Raw genomic sequence first — 23,256 nt, forward strand, 5'->3', positions numbered from 1 at the left:
ACCCATCGACTTCCACCCGCTAACTCTGCCAATTGAGTTAGTATGACGGCTGGCCCAAGCCGGAGGCAACGCCGACAGCCGGAGTCGAACCCGGTGTCTCTCGCGTTGGTGACAAGCGCAATGTCCGCTGAGCCACCCAGCCGCCCCTTATCTTAGGCAATTTGATTAGTGTGGGTGACCTGGCGAAGCCAGGTTGCCACCCACACTATAGATATCTATACTCTTTTTATTTATTCTTCTTTATTCCACCGATTTTGCAAACACTTTGCAACACGTAAGCGTTCGCGCCCCATACACGTGAAAGGTATCAAAACGAGCGGCTTGCCTATGGCAACAGCGGTCTCCGAACTCGTAAAGTTTCACCGCACCGTCTGGCTACGAATCGACTTTAAACGGTAAAATTTCAGAAATGCATTGCAATTTAGAGTGCGAGATCCACCGATTTTGCAAACACTTTGCAACACGTAAGCGTTCGCGCCCCATACACGTGAAAGGTATCAAAACGAGCGGCTTGCCTATGGCAACAGCGGTCTCCGAACTCGTAAAGTTTCACCGCACCGTCTGGCTACGAATCGACTTTAAACGGTAAAATTACGGTCCCATTGGGAATGCATTGCAATTTAGAGTGTAGCAGCTGAAATAATCTTTTTCCCCCTACCTTGGGTGAATTGCGAGTGTGATCTCAATTTTGGACGTAGAAATAAAACAAACACATCAAAACGATGACACGGCTGTCAGCCCGCTCACAAAAGAAAAATAAATGGAATTGGACATTTCTATCTCAACTGACAACCATTTGTTTGAAGGTTCTCCTCCCCATTGACCGCCATGCAATCGCACTCTAGAAATCACATTTTTCACACTATTTTTTAGCCTTCTGTTCCGATCGCCGAAGGAGTGCCACAATATCGCACGAATGCCACAATTATCGCACACAACCCTTCGCCTACTCGTTGTAGTGCTCTTGTGCGAGTCACAACGCTTCATCTCTTATAGTTTTCTTTTAATCAACGTGACAATGCAGTCATGTAAAGAAAATTCAGAATATGCAAGTCATTGTGCTCATGGCTGATGTAATAGTGTGTAATAGTGTGTAATAGTGTGTAATAGTGTGTAATAGTGTAATAGTGTGTAATAGTGTGTAATAGTGTGTAATAGTGTAATAGTGTGTAATAGTGTGTAATAGTGTGTAATAGTGTGTAATAGTGTAATAGTGTGTAATAGTGTAATAGTGTAATAGTGTAATAGTGTGTAATAGTGTGTAATAGTGTGTAATAGTGTGTAATAGTGTAATAGTGTGTAATAGTGTAATATTGTGTAATAGTGTAATAGTGTAATGGTGTGTAATAGTGTAATAGTGTAATAGTGTGTAATAGTGTAATAGTGTAATAGTGTGTAATAGTGTAATAGTGTGTAATAGTGTGTAATAGTGTAATAGTGTGTAATAGTGTGTAATAGTGTAATAGTGTGTAATAGTGTAATAGTGTGTAATAGTGTAATAGTGTGTAATAGTGTGTAATAGTGTAATAGTGTAATAGTGTGTAATAGTGTAAGTGTGTAATAGTGTAATAGTGTAATAGTGTGTAATAGTGTAATAGTGTGTAATAGTGTGTAATAGTGTAATAGTGTGTAATAGTGTAATAGTGTGTAATAGTGTAATAGTGTAATAGTGTGTAATGGTGTAATAGTGTAATAGTGTAATAGTGTGTAATAGTGTAATAGTGTAATAGTGTGTAATAGTGTAATATTGTGTAATAGTGTAATAGTGTAATGGTGTGTAATAGTGTAATAGTGTAATAGTGTGTAATAGTGTGTAATAGTGTAATAGTGTAATAGTGTGTAATAGTGTGTAATAGTGTAATAGTGTAATAGTGTGTAATAGTGTAATAGTGTGTAATAGTGTAATAGTGTGTAATAGTGTGTAATAGTGTGTAATAGTGTGTAATAGTGTAATAGTGTAAAATAGTGTAATAGTGTAATAGTGTGTAATAGTGTAATAGTGTAATAGTGTGTAATAGTGTAATAGTATGTAATAGTGTAATAGTGTGTAATAGTGTGTAATAGTGTAATAGTGTGTAATAGTGTAATAGTGTAATAGTGTGTAATAGTGTAATAGTGTGTAATAGTGTAATAGTGTGTAATAGTGTAATAGTGTAATCGTGTGTAATAGTGTGTAATAGTGTGTAATAGTGTAATAGTGTGTAATAGTGTAATAGTGTAATAGTGTGTAATAGTGTGTAATAGTGTAATAGTGTGTAATAGATCATTTAGTTTGATCTGCCACTTCTTGGACACATGGTGCCATGAGAAAGGGTGAGTATTAAATAATACAACACGAAAGGGAGTTTGTGTTATAGTTAATAAAATCACATCTGTAGTCATCTTCAAATGGTCTATGTTGACCACTCCCCCGATCCTTAGGCCGCGCCCCCTTTTTGTATCCTTTGAACCGTTTGTCATAGAGACTCGCGAGAGACCCTCTCCCCCGTTGGCCGGCGGTGCACAGGCGTCACCCACACTTTCACAATTTCCCCAGCGCGGAATTGTCTAGTTTGTTTTGTTATTCTTATTCGTGACCTGTTCTGTCTAAATGTTTAATGTTGAGCGATTTGCAGTGTCAAAATTCCCTCTGGATAATAAAAGTATTTCTATTCTATACTAAGACCATAGAGCATTAAATCACATATCACATCAATCATATTAGGATCCAACATCTTAATAGGCCTCTTTGATTACGGTTTGATGTTTAGAGCTGTCAGAGCCATTAGGTCTTTCTCATATACTCTGCCTTTTCTCCATTCTAGTAGCCCCAGTTTAAAATGTCAATATTTTCGTAAGAGACCCTAAACATTGCAAAGCTGCTGCTCAATCAAATAAGCCTACTCTACTTTCACTGTTAACCTTTTTACTACCACACTACAGAAGGTTCAAACGCATTTTACACATGTAAAAAGTACATGTCGTTCCAGAGCTGATGATGGAGGCAGCCATGGAGGGGCAGTGTGTTACCTCTCAGGTAATACTATGTATTCCTGTTTCAGTGTGACCTCTCACCTGTTACTCCGTCCTTGTTGCCCAGCAACCAGAAGTCATCCACCACGCTGAGCACCTCGATGACATCGCCGGTGAAGAGTGGCAGCTCCTCAGAGACGCTGGGGAGGAACTCAAACACAGCACGCACCACAGAGCCTGCCTCCATCACTCATCCCCTAGAGAGAGAGAGGGGGAGAGAGAGAGGGGGAAGGAGGGAGGGGAGTGAGAGGAGAGAGAAAGAGGGGGGAGAGAGAGAGAGAGAGAGGAGAGAGGGGAGGAGAGAGAGGGATATATTTAATAACACGTACATTAATACTTTTCCTTGAATGGAGGACTATTTCTTTTAACAGACTACCAAGTATGGGGCGACAGTGGCTCGGGAGGTAGAGCAGTCGTCTGGCAATCCGGAGGTTCCCAGTTCGATTCCCACTCCTCCCGGGCAACGCGTCGATGTGTCCTTGAACAAGACACTTAACCCCTAATTGCTCCCGATGAGCAGGTTGGCACCTTGCATGGTTGCCTCCGCCGTCGGTGTGTGAATGTGTGAGTCAATGTGTAAAATCTGAGTAACAAATTGTAAAGTGCTTTGGATAAAAGCACTATATAAAAAAGCAGCCATTTACCATTTACCATATTCATAGTACCACTACCAGACTACCAAGTATTCATAGTAACAGACTACTAAATATTCATATTACCAGACTACTAAGTATTCATAGTACCATATTACTACTAAGGTATTATTTCACTAAAGCCATTCTGAATTCACTTCGAGACAGGTGTGGATGGATGGATGGATGGATGGATGGATGGATGGATGGATGGATGGATGGATGGATGGATGGATGGATGGATGGATGGATGGATGGATGGATGGATGGATGGAATGAAAGAGCCGGGGAAATGAGAAGATGACCAGAGTTTGTCTGAGTCAATGGGGCCTCTGTCTGGCGTGATGTTGACGCCCAGAGAAGGAGGGGGAGGAGGAGGGACGCTAGCCCAGCTCAGAGCTACTGTCTCCAGGGAGATGGGGGTCAGGTTACCCTGGCCATGGTTCTCTGAGGTGGAGAGACAACAGCTGACCACAAACGACACAAGAGAGCCACAGCTTTGTGTGTGTGTGTGCGTGTGCATGTGCGTGTGGTAGGGTATATAGTGTCATTGCTCACAGATCAACGTGGTGAGGTGTGACACCACAACACCACAGCGTGTCGACCACATGCTGAAACCCTAGCCACGCCATTAGCTAATGCAAACCACAGTTAATTTACATCCTTCTGCATACCTACTTACCGGTATACACCTGCATATAACCCATATAACGCTGCATGATAGCCTCTACAATAATGCTGTATATACCATATATATATATATTTATTCTTACCGTATATATATTTATCCACATCTGTCTGTACATACCTGCATATAATCCTTTTTACATATCTCTGTAGATACTCTATATTATTATTATTACTACAACTCTGTACATACATCTGATTAGCACTACTACTCATTTATATATTTTATATCTAGTTTAATCACCTGTACATATTACTATTGCACTTTACTGTTACATTTGCACTCTGGTTGGATGCCAAACTTCTTTTCGTTGTAGTTGAAAGATATCACTGGTTTTCATATGGTTATAACAACATGTATGTAAAGTAAATATCTATATAGATATTAGTTTAACGGACCCTGTGTGTGTATTAGACTTTAGAGACAAACATGTCTCCGTAGCAGCAGGGCCTGTGCAGCAAAGAGTGGTGGCTAGAGGGAGAGATGTGAGACAGAGGTCAGAGAGCCAGGAGGGAAGTAGTAGCTAGGGGGGGGAACGTCAACATTTAGTAAGAGATAGGGCAGCGTTGCTAGGGGCTAACAGCCGTTGCTAGGCCATAGACTATAGCTGCGAGTTCTTCCGGTTTGAGGCAGATGAGGAAAGCCACGAGGAGAGGCCGTCACGAGGACAGGCCGCAAGTGTGAACCTAGGAGAGATAGCTTAGGCTAACAGAACAGGCTTCGGCTAACAGACAGGCCGCAGGACCACCAAAGACAGAGATAGAATCTATTAATCTAGTTTCTTATACCGCCAAAGACTCTCATTTTGTACGAGATGCTATGTGTATGGAAATAAACATCCTGTAATGATAGAGACCACGTTTCCAGTACATTCTTCCGTCCGGGTGCATTAACAGGGTTAAACAGTGTGACAGCCAGTGCGTGGGAGGACTGAATCCGACCAAATGATTGCGTCATCAACAATTAATGACACAACGCAGACATGGCTGGGAGAAGCGAAGAAGGCTGATATCGATCAACGAGGAAGCTGTCACCACTGTAATCTAACATACTGTACTTGTGCTGCATGATGACAATACATTTTAATCTAATCTAATGCTAATAACTATCCAGTCTGCGGTTTTCTAACCCCAAACGGAGGACTTGTATCAGTATCCAGATGACAGTGATGTCATCAGCCGGTCCCACCGTCTCCTCGGCGACTTGTAAACAAACTGTAATACTAAGTGGGGCTCTTTTGCCTAGAGGGCGCTGTTTGACGGCATCAGACTCAGTCAGCTCAGGTCAAACGAGGCTCAGCGTCAGAATGACATCCAGGGGAAGGAACTGAACAAATGATCAACTCTGGGTTCTAACAGTATTTAATTTAATTTACAAAAAAATACCCTATTTTCATCACTAATATGACTATAATCTATACTATAAAGATCTATATCAGCTTAAATGAACACGGCAACAATATGTGAAATGCACTCACCGTCTTTTCCAGAGTCAGACAAGAAGATAGTAGAAAGCTATCCGGTAGCTTAGCCTAGCTAGCACAATCAATGGAAGCGGATACGGACCAGTAGCCTACAGTAGCTTAAAACTCGGGGAGAGGTGTTTTGGCCAACAGCTAGGCTAGCTGGTCTGCTTGTCCGCTTCCCAGGGCTCCAGACTAACTTTTTTCACCACCGTCCCAGAACCGTCCCGAAATACAATTTTAACCGTCCCAAAGTGAATGTAACCGTCCCAAAAATCAAATGTAGTTTCTTTACTTTGGTTTTGTTGTCTATAGTTGTTATTGCCATAAGAAACACCTTTCAGAGAAGGGGAGAATAAATTGATTTAGTCAAAAGGCTCCCATGGTGGAAAGATTTCACAAGAATAATTATGATTAAAAATAAATATAAAAAAAAGTGTTTAACAAGGTGCTAGTATAGGGATATTTGGTCACGGTGCTGTTATAGTCAACCAATTGGAGCCATGTTGATTATTCCTTCCATAGGAAAATATATTTAAATGTATTTTATTTCATTTTATTTTTTTTTGTTATTACAAATGTGTGTTTATGGTTGAAAATTTTAGAGATAAATAAAGATCAAATCAAGTTTAGCTTTAAACTACATAATGTCATTGCGTCCAGAGATTCCACCTTTGATAACTAAAGTAATGACACTTGACTAGTAATGAAACTGTGTAACGGTACACAAAATCCACGGTTCGGTACGTACCTCGGTTTTGAAGTCACTGTTCGGTATTTTTCCGGTACAGCTACTGTTTTATATATACTGTTTTTTAGTAATAACTAGAAAGTAATGGTATTTATTCAACAACAGGTGATTGATTATGATACTAATACAAATCTATACACTGAGTATGGGGCTGCAGCACTGCAGATATACCCTACTCCAACGATCCACACGGACATTACACGGTGTTGCACTCGTTACCAAGTGGCTCTGCAGATATACCCTACTCAGCTACAAGGCTCCGTTGGAGAGGATCTGTTGTGATTTTTGCACAATAAATATTCAACATTCTCTTTTGAGACTCCGCCTCAGACTCTTATCATTTGGCACTAAAAGCTAAACATTGTCACCGATATGGCTGTCCGCAACATGTCATTAATTGTGTACGCGAGGTGGTTCAGTGACGACGCTAACATGAGCTAGGTTAGCTAGCATGTAGCTGCAGATGGAAAGACTAACTTTACTGGTGAAAATGTGATTTACGTTGGAATACTCCTTTGCCAACTTGCTGTACTTTGCTTGCAGGTCTGCAGCCATTATTGCTGGATTATGAATAGTCCCAACTTTAGCCAAGGTAACGTTAAGCTAAAACTAGCTCTTCAGCTAATGCTAACACCAGCAATCGAACCCATCAGAGCTCCCCGTCACACTGCTCTGTCGGGAGGATGGCATTTAAGAAAGTATCTGCTGTTAAAATGACAAACAGCATTGACACTTTAATTCACGGTCGGTTAAACACACGTTTGTTTTATAATGCTCACAGCAGACCGCAGTGTTGTTGATAAATTACGTGGGGATTTAAGTTCCGCAAAAAAAGGTTCCGCACCGTTGCAATCGTACGGTGCACAGCGCGTACTGTACCGGAGGAGAGGTGGGTAGGAACAGGGTAGGAACTTGATGCTGGATGAGCGTATTGCTGCGTTGGGAGGCGGAGATAGTCATTGGATTTGGCAAATCACGCTACGTTTAGACTTCAGTGAACTTAGTCAGCACGAGACATTCACCATTTGACAGCAATATATGCGCGCACTGACAGTCGGCCAATTGACATTTCCTGTGAAAAAAAAATCCTCTCCGTCCCGGATGCGTCCCAGCAAAGATTTCGGTTCGTCCCAAATCAATATTTGATCGTCCCCGGGACGACGGGACATCGTTAGTCTCGAGCCCTGCCGCTTCCATTCATTTGTGCTAGGCTAGGATAGCTTGCAGGATAGCTTTCTACTGAACGCACAGAGAGGAAATTGTTATCATCTTCTTGTCTAACTCTGGAGAAGACGGTAAGTGCATTTCCCTTAACACTTTGAGCGCCACTCACGGCTAATCTCGGGTTTACGATTGTGACGTTGAAAGCCACGTCGCGGCTTTTCTCTGATTTTATTTAAATTTTTTTTATTAGTGATCTGAAATCATATTGCATCACCCGAGCCTACCGTTGGATATCCAGGGGCCGCCGGCGATCAGATGTGAAAAAAGCGCCCCCTATCGTCTCCCAGATGGTAAATCACCCTTTTGGAATGGACTCAATGAAAATGGATGGGGTGGAAAAAAAATATTCCAGTCCACATTTTCCAGTCCACTGATGCAGCCGGAGTTACCGGAGTTCATTCTGGAGCCTCTGAGCCGCGGCGAGCATGGGTTATACTGTACACACGTTGGATCAATATACTTATCGATTTTTTCTAATGGTGATCAGGAATTGGAATATACCATTTGGATACCATCTGATTAGCATGCGTGCGTGCGCACACATATACTATCGACCATCTAGCGTTTATTTGAAAACAATTCATAAATAGACCGACAAATGATAACGTTCTGGAATATTCCAGTAAAAGGCGATTATCAGGGAATGTGTTGTTTTTTCTTCGAAACAGAGTGCTTTTCAAAATGCTATAAAAAGGAAATGAAGCGATAAAAACACAATCTGCTTTGCCAATGTTGACTGGAAAATGATTCTTTGATAAGCGATGGGCAGATTAGACACATAGCATAATTTAAAACATAGATTAGGCGATATTAACGTTACCAGTGATGCCACTAACGCGTTACTAAGTAACGCGTTACTGTAATCTGATTACTTTTCCCCGAAAATAGTAATCTAACGCGTTAATCTTTACAAGCCAGTAATCTGATTGCAGTTACTTGTCCAAGTGGCTGTGCGTTACTATTTCGTTACTATCTCATCATAATGCAGGCGGAATGCAGTATTTTCTTTCGTTTTCGACAGTCAAAAATACGTTTGGAGCTGTTTTCCTATGGTTTTCCTTGTATTGGGAGTGACGTCACAGCACGCAACCTCACGTGTTGTACCATGCTGGTGGGCGCGGCTGTTATTGTTATTATCAGGCTGCAAAACATAACGAGCTAGCAGGGAGACGCTCACGCTGGTAACGCTTGCACTGGAAGTTCAGTCACTAGTCTAATTCACGTTTGTGTCAGCTAAGCCGGGTGAAAAAAACATTCACTATGCGGAGGAAACAAAATACTGTCTACCGCATCTGGAATCACATCACAGCACGACCAAACGGATAGAAAAAAACCCGAAGCCGAAGCATCGACTTCTACAGGACTCGGAGGTGCACCAGCCAAACAGAAAAAGCTGGATTTCTTTACTGGATTTAAACTTTACTACCCACACAAGTGCTGATGCAGAAGACCCTCGCTCTGAAGGACACCCTGCAGGACACGACTGCAGGCCTTCCAGATGCCATAGTGCAGTGCAGGTATGTTCCACCTTTGAGTTAAACATCTTTTGCATTGCACTATTCATGAACATGGAACACCATACTGCAGTATGTAGGTTGTCAGTAGCACACAATAATAATAAATAATAATAATAGCATAGGAGGAGCAGTACCGTTTAATAGACTGTTTTTTAAGAGCATGAGCTTCAGATACTGGATAGACCTTCAAACATAAAGAAAATGTTCTTGAAGTATAACACTCCAACCCATCAAGTGCTCCTGTGGAACGGCTTTTTAGTCTGGGAGGGTTGGTGCTCACGCCTAGAAGGAACAGACTTTCTGACAAGAGGTTTGAGAAGATTCTGTTACTGAGATATAATCACTGGTTTACTCACCCCTCTCCCCTGTTTCACTAGGAACATTAGAACCATATCTGAATAGGGCAGGCCTCAAAGGTAGGGTACATATCAGCCTACATGTGGTGTTATTGACCATTTATCTTTTGTGAAATCTATAGATCTATAGATGGGCCTACCTGCCCTATTAGTACATTTTACTCAAACTGAGTACATTTTACTCAAAAATGTTTTGTCATTCTTATGTTGTGGCAGCAGCAGGGGGGACGACTTCGTAACCTAGTTACTTTCAAAGTAACTAAGTTACTCTGATAATCAAGTAATCAGTAAAGTAACTAGATTACTTTTTAAAGGAGTAATCAGTAATCAGATTACTTTTACAAGTAATCTGTGACATCACTGAACGTTACATGGGCCGTGGACCATGGCATCAACAGGGTAAAAAGGAAAACACGGCGTGGCGCTCAAAGTGTTAATGTTGACATGTTCCTTTAAAAAGAAAGAAAAGGGTGGGTCAACATTTAGGTGGGTTGGGTTTACTCTCCACTACATGACCCCTGACCCCTACAGCTTAGTGGGACGAGAAGGGAGGTCTAGGCTATTGATGAAGACAATCCCAGGCCTGCTGTAGCCGTAGCCCTTCAGCTAATCCTCAGCCAGACAAGCCTCTTACTGTTATTTCTGTCTCCCGTCAGTCAGTCGTCCACGTGGGTCTACACATCCTGCAGGCCACAACAAGCTACATCCTGCAGGCCACAACAAGCTACATCCTGCAGGCCACAACAAGCTACATCCTGCAGGCCACAACAAGCTACATCCTGCAGGCCACAACAAGCTACATCCTGCAGGCCACAACAAGCTACATCCTGCAGGCCACAACAAGCTACATCCTGCAGGCCACAACAAGCTACATCCTGCATGCCACAACAAGCTACATCCTGCAGGCCACAACAAGCTACATCCTGCATGCCACAACAAGCTACATCCTGCATGACACAACAAGCTGCATCCTGCAGGCCACAACAAGCTACATCCTGCAGGCCACAACAAGCTACATCCTGCATGCCAAAACAAGCTACATCCTGCAGGCCACAACAAGCTACATCCTGCATGCCACAACAAGCTACATCCTGCATGACACAACAAGCTACATCCTGCAGGCCACAACAAGCTACATCCTGCATGCCACAACAAGCTACATCCTGCATGACACAACAAGCTACATCCTGCAGGCCACAACAAGCTACATCCTGCATGCCAAAACAAGCTACATCCTGCATGACACAACAAGCTACATCCTGCAGGCCACAACAAGCTACATCCTGCATGCCACAACAAGCTACATCCTGCATGACACAACAAGCTACATCCTGCAGGCCACAACAAGCTACATCCTGCATGCCACAACAAGCTACATCCTGCAGGCCACAACAAGCTACATCCTGCAGGCCACAACAAGCTACATCCTGCAGGCCACAACAAGCTACATCCTGCAGGCCACAACAAGCTACATCCTGCAGGCCACAACAAGCTACATCCTGCATGACACAACAAGCTACATCCTGCATGCCACAACAAGCTACATCCTGCATGCCACAACAAGCTACATCCTGCATGCCACAACAAGCTACATCCTGCAGGCCACAACAAGCTACATCCTGCAGGCCACAACAAGCTACATCCTGCATGCCACAACAAGCTACATCCTGCATGCCACAACAAGCTACATCCTGCAGGCCACAACAAGCTACATCCTGCATGCCACAACAAGCTACATCCTGCATGACACAACAAGCTACATCCTGCAGGCCACAACAAGCTACATCCTGCATGCCACAACAAGCTACATCCTGCATGACACAACAAGCTACATCCTGCAGGCCACAACAAGCTACATCCTGCATGCCACAACAAGCTACATCCTGCATGACACAACAAGCTACATCCTGCAGGCCACAACAAGCTACATCCTGCATGCCACAACAAGCTACATCCTGCAGGCCACAACAAGCTACATCCTGCATGACACAACAAGCTACATCCTGCAGGCCACAACAACCTCCCACACATCCTGCAGACCACAACAAGCTCCCACACAGCCTGCAGACCACAACAAGCTCCTATACAGCCTGCAGGCAACAACAAGCTACATCCTGCAGGCCTCAACAAGCTCCTACACAGCCTACAGGCCTCAACAAGCTCCCACACAGCCTACAGGCCTCAACAAGCTCCTACACAGCCTACAGGCCTCAACAAGCTACATCCTGCAGGCCTCAACAAGCTCCCACACAGCCTGCAGGCCTCAACAAGCTCCTACACAGCCTACAGGCCTCAACAAGCTCCCACACAGCCTGCAGGCCTCAACAAGCTCCCACACAGCCTGCAGGCCTCAACAAGCTCCTACACAGCCTACAGGCCTCAACAAGCTCCCACACAGCCTGCAGGCCTCAACAAGCTCCCACACAGCCTGCAGGCCACAACAAGCTACATCCTGCAGGCCACAACAAGCTACATCCTGCAGGCCACAACAAGCTACACCCTGCAGGCCACAACAAGCTCAACTGTGGTAGAGACTGCCTACCACACTCATTAACAGGTGAACCAGGGTGAGACCAGCACAAACAGTACCATGGTGAGACCACCTTAAACAGGTGGACCAGGGTGAGTCCACCTCAAATAGGTGGACCAGGGAGACCACCTCAAACAGGTGGACCAGGGTGAGACCACCTCAAACAGGTGAACCAGAGTGAGACCACCTCAAACAGGTGGACCAGGGTGAGACCACCTCAAACAGGTGGACCAGGGTGAGACCACCTCAAACAGGTGGACCAGAGTGAGACCACCTCAAGCAGGTGGACCAGAGTGAGACCACCTTAAACAGGTGGACCAGGGTGAGACCACCTCAAACAGGTGGACCAGGGTGAGACCACCTCAAACAGGTGGACCAGGGTGAGACCACCTCAAACAGGTGGACCAGGGTGAGACCACCTCCGATTTTTTACTTTGTTTGGCTATTCACATCATTTTTAAAATGTGTCCAATGTCAGATTCCAGTGTGAACTGGTCACTCTCCCGAACTGACCCAAATGCACAAATGACCAATAAAGAAGATGGATGTGGGAGTGAAGTAAAAGTCACATGAAAGTCTCATGACAAACAAAACATTAAGGACACCACTGATCCTTTCTAGTTCCTCCATCCTTCTCTCCATCTCTAGTGTTAATAGATGGTCCTGTGTGTCTTATGTCAAACTATGTCCCTTTGCACGGACTACTATGTACTGTACTACATACGTTGTGGATGATGTTGTGGATGATGTATATCATGCCAGTTAGAGTACCTTGTGTATACTGCACCTTGTGTATACGGTTTACTCTTACTCATAGTAGACATATATATTCAGATTCAAATCCTTCATTGCCTATATTTATTGTAACATATAATAACCAATAGGGCACACAGATCATCTGCACCTTTGTTTACATTTGTCATATTTCTATATTCAGATAAAATTGTATTGCCTATATTTAGTCTTTCTACTATTACCCTGCCCATGCCTGTACCTCCCCTCCTCCATGCTGCTGACGCCCACATCATCAATAAAGAAATATCTTATCTTAGTTTGTGTTCAAACCCTACTGATAAGATACTATACATTTCTCTTTTAGTCTCTTACAAAACAACATGCTGCCTGGAGAACGACTTGTCAAGACATTTCTCCTTCAACGTCCCTTTACAATTATATTCTATCTTCTTTATATATATATATACAGTATGTGTGTGAATAAAGAAACAAAACATAAGAAACAAATATAGATACTTACTCAGAAGATGTCTATGCTATATTTTCATGTTTGGTGTTTATTTTCATTGCAAACTTGATCTTTAAATAAATTGTGGGCAACTGGGTAGTGCAGTGGACTAAGCACTCGCCTACCACTGCAGAGACTCTGGGATCGAATCCAGCTGTCAGCGGTACCTCCAGCTCGGTCAGTCGTCCCTACTAACACAATTGGCAGTGTTAGCGGGTGGGAAGCCGGTGGGGTATGTGTCCTGGTCGTTGTAAACTGCGACTCCTACTGGTCGGTTGGGGCGCCTGTTCAGCAGGGAGGGGATCTGGGGGAAATAGCATGAACCTCCCACGCGTTACGTTCCCCCAGTGAAACTCCTCGCTGTCAGGTGAAAAGAAGCGGCTGGCGACTCCACTTGTATCAGAGAGGCATGTGGTAGTTCTATACCCTCCCCAGGCACAGTGGGGCAATGCGCACAACGACCAGGAAGCGAATTGGCATAACGACTAAATTGGGATGGGTGGAAAATACAGGAAAAAAAATGCCAATTTTTTTTAAGAATTATTAATAAATTGTGGCATTAAAATGTCTTAAAAAGTCGTACATGTAACTTGCTTGATCCCTGTAGACACCCTGATACAATAATCAATCAATACGTTGTATTGTAAGTAGTAATATACAGGTGAATACAGAAGTAATATACAGTAGTATACAGGTGTATACATAAGTAATATACAGGTGTATACATAAGTAATATACAGGTGTATACAGTACAGTAGTAATATACAGATGTATACAGTACAGTAGTAATATACAGGTGTATACAGAAGTAATATACAGGTGTATACAGTAGTAATATACAGGTGTATACAGTACAGTAGTAATATACAGGTGTATACAGAAGTAATATACAGGAGTATACAGTAGTAATATACAGGTGTATACAGTACAGTAGTAATATACAGGTGTATACAGAAGTAATATACAGGTGTATACAGAAGTAATATACAGGTGTATACAGTAGTAATATACAGGTGTATATAGTAGTAATATGTAGTAGTATACAGGTGTATACAGAAGTAATATACAGGTGTATACAGTAGTAATATACAGGTGTATACAGTAGTAATATACAGGTGTATACAGTAGTAGTATACAGGTGTACAGTATTAATATACAGGTGTATACAGTAGTAGTATACAGGTGTACAGTATTAATATACAGGTGTATACAGTAGTAGTATACAGGTGTATACAGTAGTAATATACAGGTGTATACAGTAGTATACAGGAGGTAGTAATATACAGGTTAGTGTTGTCACGATACTGGAATTTCGACTTCGATACGATACCTTGAAAAGTATCGATACTTCGATACCATTTCGATACCAAAAAAAAAAAATAATAATAATAACTTTTTTTTTTTTAACAAATTTTGCTTTTGTTGCTGGTTGATTCTCCTCAGCTTCTCTCTGGTACTATACGAGAAGATAAATACACTTTTAAAACCCTTTGTTTTAAAAAGTGAGAGAGAGAAGAAATGTGTGACTGCCACCTACTGAGCGCACCTTTCTAGAAGTAGTATACAGGAGTATATAGTAGTAGTATACAGGTGTATACAGAAGTAATATACAGGTGTATACAGTAGTAATATACAGGCAGGGAACAAAATTAACTTTTTGACTTACCAGCCATTTGGCTGGTAGATTTTAAAAACTACCAGCCAGGCAGATTTTTTACCAGCCAAAAATTTAAAATAGCTTTTTAGTATATCGCCATGTGTTATTATTACTATATAATACTCTCATATGCTATTTTCAATTAATATCATAAACAACATAAGGAATATTAGCATAATTTTGAGTGGACTGAAGGAATGAGTCAGCGTTAATAGTTTTAAATGCAAATAATTGATTGAAACATAGAAGTGGGGTCGGGGACACACACACTGTTTCAACTTACCACCCCCGCATCATATTGTAGTCTAGTCCGTCTTCAAACTTCCACTCCCCTCGAAACCTTTTTATATTTGAATATCAACATTATCTGTGCATCCTCAGTAATCCTCAGTTTACTACGATATACTCCTCTCCTGAGTCCTGACTAGTGACTTCATCGTCTTTCCAAACGCACGCACACACACAAAGAAAGGGAGAGTGCCCCCCCCCCCCCCATTTCCCTTTCCCCAGTCCACACTGTCTGCTGTTCTCTATGGCTCTGCCGCTGATCAGGATTAGCTTGTTAGCTTACGCTAACATAACGTTCATTTCGGGCGATGTGGGCATAAAGGAATGGCGACGATGCAATGCATGTTAGATGCATTTGACCCGTTGTGAGAAGAAGAAAAAACCACAGACTTATTTCGGCTCGCAAAATAGGCGCACTGCTGTGTAGCTCTGCTCTCAGGGAACAAACTTAACTTTTTGACTTACCAGCCATTTGGCTGGTAGATTTTAAAAACTACCAGCCAGGCAGATTTTTTACCAGCCATTGGCTGGTACTTATTTTGTTCCCTGTATACAGGTGTATACAGGTGTATACAGTAGTAATATACAGGTGTATACAGTAGTAGCACCTAGGGCTGCTTGATTATAGCAAAAGTAATAATAACCATTATTTTGATTGATATTTAAATCATGATTATTAAACACCATTACTCACAAATTTGAGAACATCACATGACGACGACTGAATTAATTTGACATTTCTTCTCGACCAAAGCTGCCTTCTGTCATCTTCTACAAGTTACCAAAGGCTGCCTTTCTGTCATCTTCTACAAGTTACCAAAGGCTGCCTTTCTGTCATCTTCTACAAGTTACCAAAGGCTGCCTTTCTGTCATCTTCTACAAGTTACCAAAGGCTGCCTTTCTGTCGTCTTCTACAAGTTAAAGTCGCGTTTTAAAAAACATTAAAAAAAGAAAACTGGAGAAACGCTCTGTGGCTCCTCCTCCCTCTCAACATGAGCGGAAACTACTGTTTGGTCTTGAGGGGAGGAGGGGCAGAGTGTACCGCTGTGAAGGGTGCGCTGAGTTTACAACACGTCAAAATGAGAGCAACACGGCATGTGGCACAATAATCGATTTATCTCAATTATCTTGTTTTCATGATTGTGGGAGGACAACGTAAACTTGATTAATCACCCAGACCTAGCAGCAGTTCATCACTTCAGGGGTTGTTATTTCTGGTTGCATGTCGTGAATAATGTAACAATGAAGATCTCTCGCTGCACTGGTCAGTTTCCTTCATGAACCTTCTCTTATTTCACCTTCAACACTTCAACATGTTTCTGAAAACATCTGAGGTGAGAAACAGGCAACCCAGTAGGAGAATATTGATTAACAAGTTTAAGTTTCTTTAATAGTTGTCATACAGAAGTACAGAATACTTTTATACAAAATGCTTCTTTCTGTTACGCTCCAGACTGTGCTAGACAAAGGATAAGTATGAAATAAAATAGTATAGCATGTAAAAATAGAAGTAAAAATAAAAGTCACGTACGTAGACACAGTGTTCAGTATATACATATGTACAATGTTCGATGCAGAATAGAAGTAACTGAGTTACCATACAATATACAATATACTATGCAATACTAATATACAATATACTATATAGTGCAAAGCAGAAATGGGATGAGGTACAATTTAGGTACAATTTACAGTAAGGTGTACTGAGGTATGGGTTGTAGTGCAAATCCTTTACCAATAAATATAAAGTGTGTTTAGGTGTTCTAAAGTGTGGAGAGTGGGTGCTGCAGTGTGTTGTTTGTTTAAAGTGAGTGTGTGCGTGTGGATGTGTGTGTTGTGAGTGCATTTGATGGTTGTTGCATAGTGTTATTGTTCGTTGAGCAACCTGATGGCCTGGGTATAGAAGCTTCTTCTGAGTCTTTCTGTGCTTGCCATGAGACTCCGGTATCGCTTGCCTGACCGCAGCAGTTCAAAGAGGCAGTTGTTTGGGTGGCTGGAGTCCTTGATAATTCTCTTGGCCTTACCCCTGCACCGCTTGTTGTAAATGTTCTGGAGAGTGGGAAGCCCCCCTCCAATTGTGCGTTCGGCTGAACGTGCCTCTCTGTAGTCTGCTACAGTCTTGTGCGGTGCTATTCCCAAACCAGGAGGTGATATTGCCAGTCAGGATGCTCTCTATTGTACATGAGTAGAAGTTCTTAAGGATCTTCTGACTGACTTGGAACTTCCTTAGGCGCCTGAGGAAGTAGAGGCGTTGTCGTGCCTTCTTCACAACAGTCAATGTGTGTGGTCCATATCAAGTCCTCGGATGTGGGCTCCGAGGTACTTAAAACTGTTCACTCTCTCAACCGGTGCCCCGTCGATGCTGAGGGGGCTGTAGTCCCTGACCCCCGACCTCCTAAAGTCCACAATCATCTCCTTTGTTTTGCTGACGTTCAGGGAGAGGCTGTTTTCCTGGCACCATCCCGCCAGGACCTTGACCTCTTCCAGGTAGGCCCTCTCGTCGTTTGCAGAGATCAGGCCCACCACTACTGTGTCGTCAGCAAATTTGATGATTGTGTTGTTGTTCCGCTGAGCCACAGTCATGTGTGTACAGGGAGTAGAGGAGGGGACTCAGAACACAGCCCTGGGGGGCCCCTATGTTGAGGGTGATGGATGAGGAGGTGCAGTTGCCTGCTCTCACCACCTGGGGTCTGCCGTCAGGAAGTCCAAGACCCACTGGCAGAGGTCATAGTTCAAGCCCAGATCCCTGAGCTTGGCTATGAATTTGGAGGGGACTATGGTATTGAATGCTGAGCTGTAGTCGATGAATAGCATTCTCACATAGTTCCCCTGCCTCTTGTCCAGGTGTGATGCTGCTGTGTGCAGCACATGGGCTATGGCGTCCTCCGTGGACCTGTTGGGGCGGTATGCAAATTGCAGGGGGTCCAGGTTGATGGGGAGGGAGGAGCAGATGTAGCCCTTTACTAGCTTCTCAAAGCACTTCATGGCTATGGAGGTGAGAGCTACAGGGCGGTAGTCGTTGAGGCAAGCAGGCTTGGATTTTTTAGGTACAGGGATGATCTATATGTTCGTAAACTAAGACACCCGTCCAATCCCGTCTCCTCCTGTACCGTAGCCTTATTGAGATAGTTCTTCTATAGATTCAAACGTATCGTCATCATACAGCACAAGTACAGTACAATGAAAATAAGTTTGACATCCAACCAGAGTGCAATGTAACAGCAAAGTGTAATACTAATATACAATTGGTTAAACTGGGTATAAAATATATACATTAGACAAAATATTGTTTGTTTCCGGTTGCCGACCGACCCTGCCGATTTAGTTGCGACCCAATATATTTTAGTTTTTAAAAAAAATTATAAAAAAAATAAAAATAAAAAAAAGCAGATTTTTCTTTTTTTTTGAATAAAGTTTCATAGAAATCTTAGTCAAACCTTTAGTATTATGGATATTAAACATGCTGGCAGAGTACATGCATCCATGTTGTTGTGAACATTTTAATTAAATAAAGAAATTCCCTATCCATAGTCGCCGTGGGAAAGAATAAAATAAAAAAATAAAATAAAATAAATTCCCTACCTACCCATGCCTTAACTGACAACCAACAGGAAACAAACAATATTCTTTTTTATGCCTTAGTAGGGATGCTCGATATTGGCTTTTTTACCGATACCGATATTGTCCAAATCTTAATTTCCGATACAGATATCACCAATATATGCAGGGTCCCCCCCCCCCCCCCCCCCCCCCAAAACGGAATAATTTCAGGTAATTAACATTACATATGTCTTGTTGTGGAATTAACACAACATTATGCATACTTTTGACAATAAATAAAATCAGAATTTGTTCTTACTTGCTTGCCTGGGTAAATAAAGGTTATAGAAATAAAAAAAATTTAAAAATATATATATATATATATATTTAGAAAACAGATACCGATATTTTCCGATATCAGAGTTGTAGTATTAATACGTACAGTGATACAGGTATAAAGACACAATGGTACTAGTAAGTCATACTGGCCACAACTAGTATGAGTCGGTAAGGGATATGTACAGATATAGATATAGTATCTACAGATATGTAAAAAGGATTATATTTAAGTATGTACAGACAGATGTGGATATATATATATATACGGTAAGAATAAATATATATATACGTATATCAGCATTATTGTACATGTATAAGTAGGTATATAGAAGGATTATATGCAGGTATATTCACAGATATAGGTCTATACCAGGTAGACCAGCCAGGTATAGACCAGCCAGGTCTAGACTAACCAGGTATACTGTAGACCAGGGGTGCCCAACCTTTTTTGAACCAAGATCTACTTTTTAATTTACCACCTAGCCGAGAGCTACCAGCCAAAATGTGACCTACTCTCGGCTAGTATTAGTATTAATAGTATTAGTAATACCCATTCAATATGCACATGACAGAACATATTATATGGCATATAATATGTTCTGTCATGTGCATATTGAATGGGTATATAATATAATATGATATTTTCAACTTTGTCAGTGCTGTAAAGTTTAAACCTTTTTAAATCTTAGACAAACAAAACACTTTGCTTTCATGAAATATTGTAAGCCGTCATTTGAGGCTTTATAAAAGCAGCATAATGAACACAAATCTGTCAGTGCCAAGTCCGACCTCATCTTAAATAACAAACAGCATTGCTTGTTGTAGTTAACAAAGAGAGGCAGAGTTGATTTTGCACAACAAAAAAAAAAGATTATAATAATAATAACAATAATTTAATAAATCAAATTTTATTAATCGAGATCTAGTTTTGTTGGGCACCACTCATAGGCGGCGGGTATATAAGGCCAGGCTCTGCCTACCCAAAATATTATGCTGGGAATTTTGAAATGTATATTATAATATGTGCACAGGCTGCTGGCTATTGTGTCTTGTGCTGCAGCCCGCTGGCCGAGGTGTCAACGACGAAGGTGTCAGTCGGCTAGGTGGCAGCGTTTAACATTCCAGGTACAGGCAGTAACCAATCACGGTTATCACGCATAGGCTCAGGTTAAATAATGTAGCCAATCACATCATTCACATGATCATCCTGATCCCGCAGGCCGAGTAAAGCAAACATCTGCGTTCCGAATTTCAGCCCGCCGATCGCTTTATAGCGAACACCAGCGCACTATTTTGAGTAAAATTTCAAAAAGCAAAATAGATATATGGTATGTTCCCAAGGCATATAAACAAAGTAATTTAGAAGCTGCACCGGGCTGCCCCTGGGCATAACTACACGGATCACCTGAGGCTATATGTTGCGTTATCTTGGCAAACAAGGGCTTGCTCTAAGAGGACATGATGAGAGTCCGAGTTCATCAAATCGTGGAAACTTTTTAGAGCTACTGTATGTACATTGTTTTCAAAGCATGATGAGATCTAAATTACGAAAAACGTTCCCTTCATTGCTGTCAGCACTGCAACTTGTGATTCAAGTTGTGAACGGTCTTTCTCAGCAATGAGGCCAGGGAACAAAATAAACACCCGCCAAGCGCCAATGGCCTGTAGATTTAAGGTTTGGCGACTAACAATGAGAGGTCTGCCCGCCACCTGGCGTGTAGTTCATATCGATACTCTTATTTAGACAATCCTGTGCGGGTCTCATTTCCGCCCCAAGCGCAGCTCCAGTCATAATATCTATGGCTCCGTCAGCTAGCAACGTTCAGGTTAATATGATACTCTTATTTTGAAAACCCTGTAGCAACTCCGCGAGTCATAATATCCGCCCGTCCGTGTTTCTGAAAGCAGAGCAGGCTGAGCAGCGTTAACACAGCAGTGCGCCTACAGACTCGAAATAAGTCTGTGGTGTTTTTTTTCTTCTCACAACGGGTCAAATGCATCTACATGCTTTGCACCGTCGCCATTCCTTTATGCCCACATCGCCCGAAATTAACGTTTATGTACCATTACAACCACTACAACGTTAGCGTAAGCTAACAAGCTAATCCTGATCAGAGGCAGAGGCGCAGAGCCATAGAGAACAGCAGACACAGTGTGGGCTGGGGAAAGTGAAATGGGGGGGCACTCTCCCCTTCCCTGTGTGTGTGCGTGTGTGCGTTTGGAAAGACGACGAAGTCACTAGTCAGGACTCAGGACAGGAGTATATTATAGTAAACTGAGGATTACTGAGGATGGACAGATAATGTTGATATTCAAATATAAAAAAGTTTCGAGAGGAGTGGAAGTTTGAAGACAGACTACAATATGGGTTCCATCCTAGAGGCTAATCTTTCCTGTGACAAAATGGCATCCAATGTAATAAAAAAAGTCAATCAACGAACTCGATTCTTGTACCGGATCTCCTCCCTGGTAAACAAGAATACCCTGAAGACTCTGGCAGGAGCACTCATTCAAGGGTACTACGACTATGCTTGCACCTCATGGTACCAAAGCACCTCAAAGGCACTAAAAACCAAATTACAAACATCTCAAAACAAACTAGTCAGACTACTGCTTGACCTGACTCCTAGAACCCACCTCACCCCTGCACACTTTGCCAACCTAGGATGGCTTAGAGTAGACGACAGAGTACAGCAACTTGCAATGGGCCTGGTCTACAAGATACACTACACGACCAAGGTACCCATGTACATGTCAAAATACTTCCCAAAGGTCAGTGAATACCACGATCACAACACCAGAGGGAGCTCCACAAATCATGTAAAACCCAGATTCGGCTCAAACAAGGGACTAAACACGTTTCGCAATTATGCCACAACAATGTGGAACGCCCTACCCAAAGCTGTAAAGGAATGTGAATCACTACCCACCTTCAAAAACACTCTCAAAGAACACCTACGGGAGACTGCAATTCAAAACTGGCCCCTACAAATGTCCTAACCCAGTTGTAAAATAAAGACCAAGCATGGCTTTGTCAGTATTCCAATGTACCCAACCCCCCCCCACCTCCAATGTACAGCCCCACCCCACCCCACCTACCCAACCTCCTCCAATGAACAGTTTCTATGTCAAATGTAGGTCAGTATTCCAATGTACAGTGTGTGTCCCCCCCCCTCCAATGTACAGCCCCACCCCACCTACCCAACCTCCCCCAATGCACAGTTTCTATGTCAAATGTATATACACTCTTTTTCTGGATTTTTTTTTTTAGTATGACAAACAGTACTGTATTTGAAAATCTGGTATGTCATAAATGTATAGATGTAGCAGTACTGTCTATCTGTATGTCGTGTGTGTCATATGATGAATTGAAAATGGAGGACCCTGATGGAAACAAGACGAAAGTCTTTCTCAGGTCTGCATCCTCTTAACAAAGCTGTACTGTACTGTACCCATTCTGCAATCTGTTAATAAACTTTTCAATCAATCAATCAATGATGCGGGGGTGGTGAGTTGAAACAGTGTGTGTGTGTGTGTGTGTGTGTGTCCCGACCCCTTCTATGTTTCAATAAATTATTTGCATTTAAAACTATTAACGCCGACACATTCCTTCAGTCCACTCAAAATTATGCTAATATTCCTTATGTTGTTTATGATATTAATTGAAAATAGCATATGAGAGTATTATATATATAGTAATAATAACACATGGCGATATACTAAAAAGCTATTTATAATTGTTGGCTGGTAAAAAATCTGCCCGGCTGGTAGTTTTTAAAATCTACCAGCCAAATGGCTGGTAAGTCAAAAAGTTAAGTTTGTTCCCTGAATGAGGCACATCACATCCGAAACTGACTAAGAACAACAATGCGCCAGTCTGCTTCACATTGACAGTGATCTCACAGACAAAGTTAAAGCAGAAAAGATCATTGATGCCAAGACGAAACGTCGCATTTTGCTGCATTAAGGTAAGACAATGGTTAATCTATTATTGGATGCCTTCATTTGAACACTTGA

At 42.2% G+C, this 23,256-nt stretch overlaps 1 protein-coding gene across 1 annotated transcript in view; it reads right to left on the reverse strand.

Annotated features, from left to right (window-relative positions):
• dnmbp (dynamin binding protein) overlaps positions 1-23,256 on the reverse strand; it is a 163,650-nt gene that overhangs the window by 81,913 nt on the left and 58,481 nt on the right. Inside the window, 1 exon segment of the mRNA XM_084326445.1 lies at positions 3,055-3,209. Coding sequence (XP_084182571.1) covers positions 3,055-3,199 — 145 coding nt within the window. The 5' untranslated portion in view covers positions 3,200-3,209.

This window comes from Notolepis coatsorum (genome assembly GCF_963971535.1).
Source record: "Notolepis coatsorum genome assembly, chromosome: 12".
Classification (NCBI taxonomy): Eukaryota; Metazoa; Chordata; class Actinopteri; order Aulopiformes; family Paralepididae; genus Notolepis; species Notolepis coatsorum.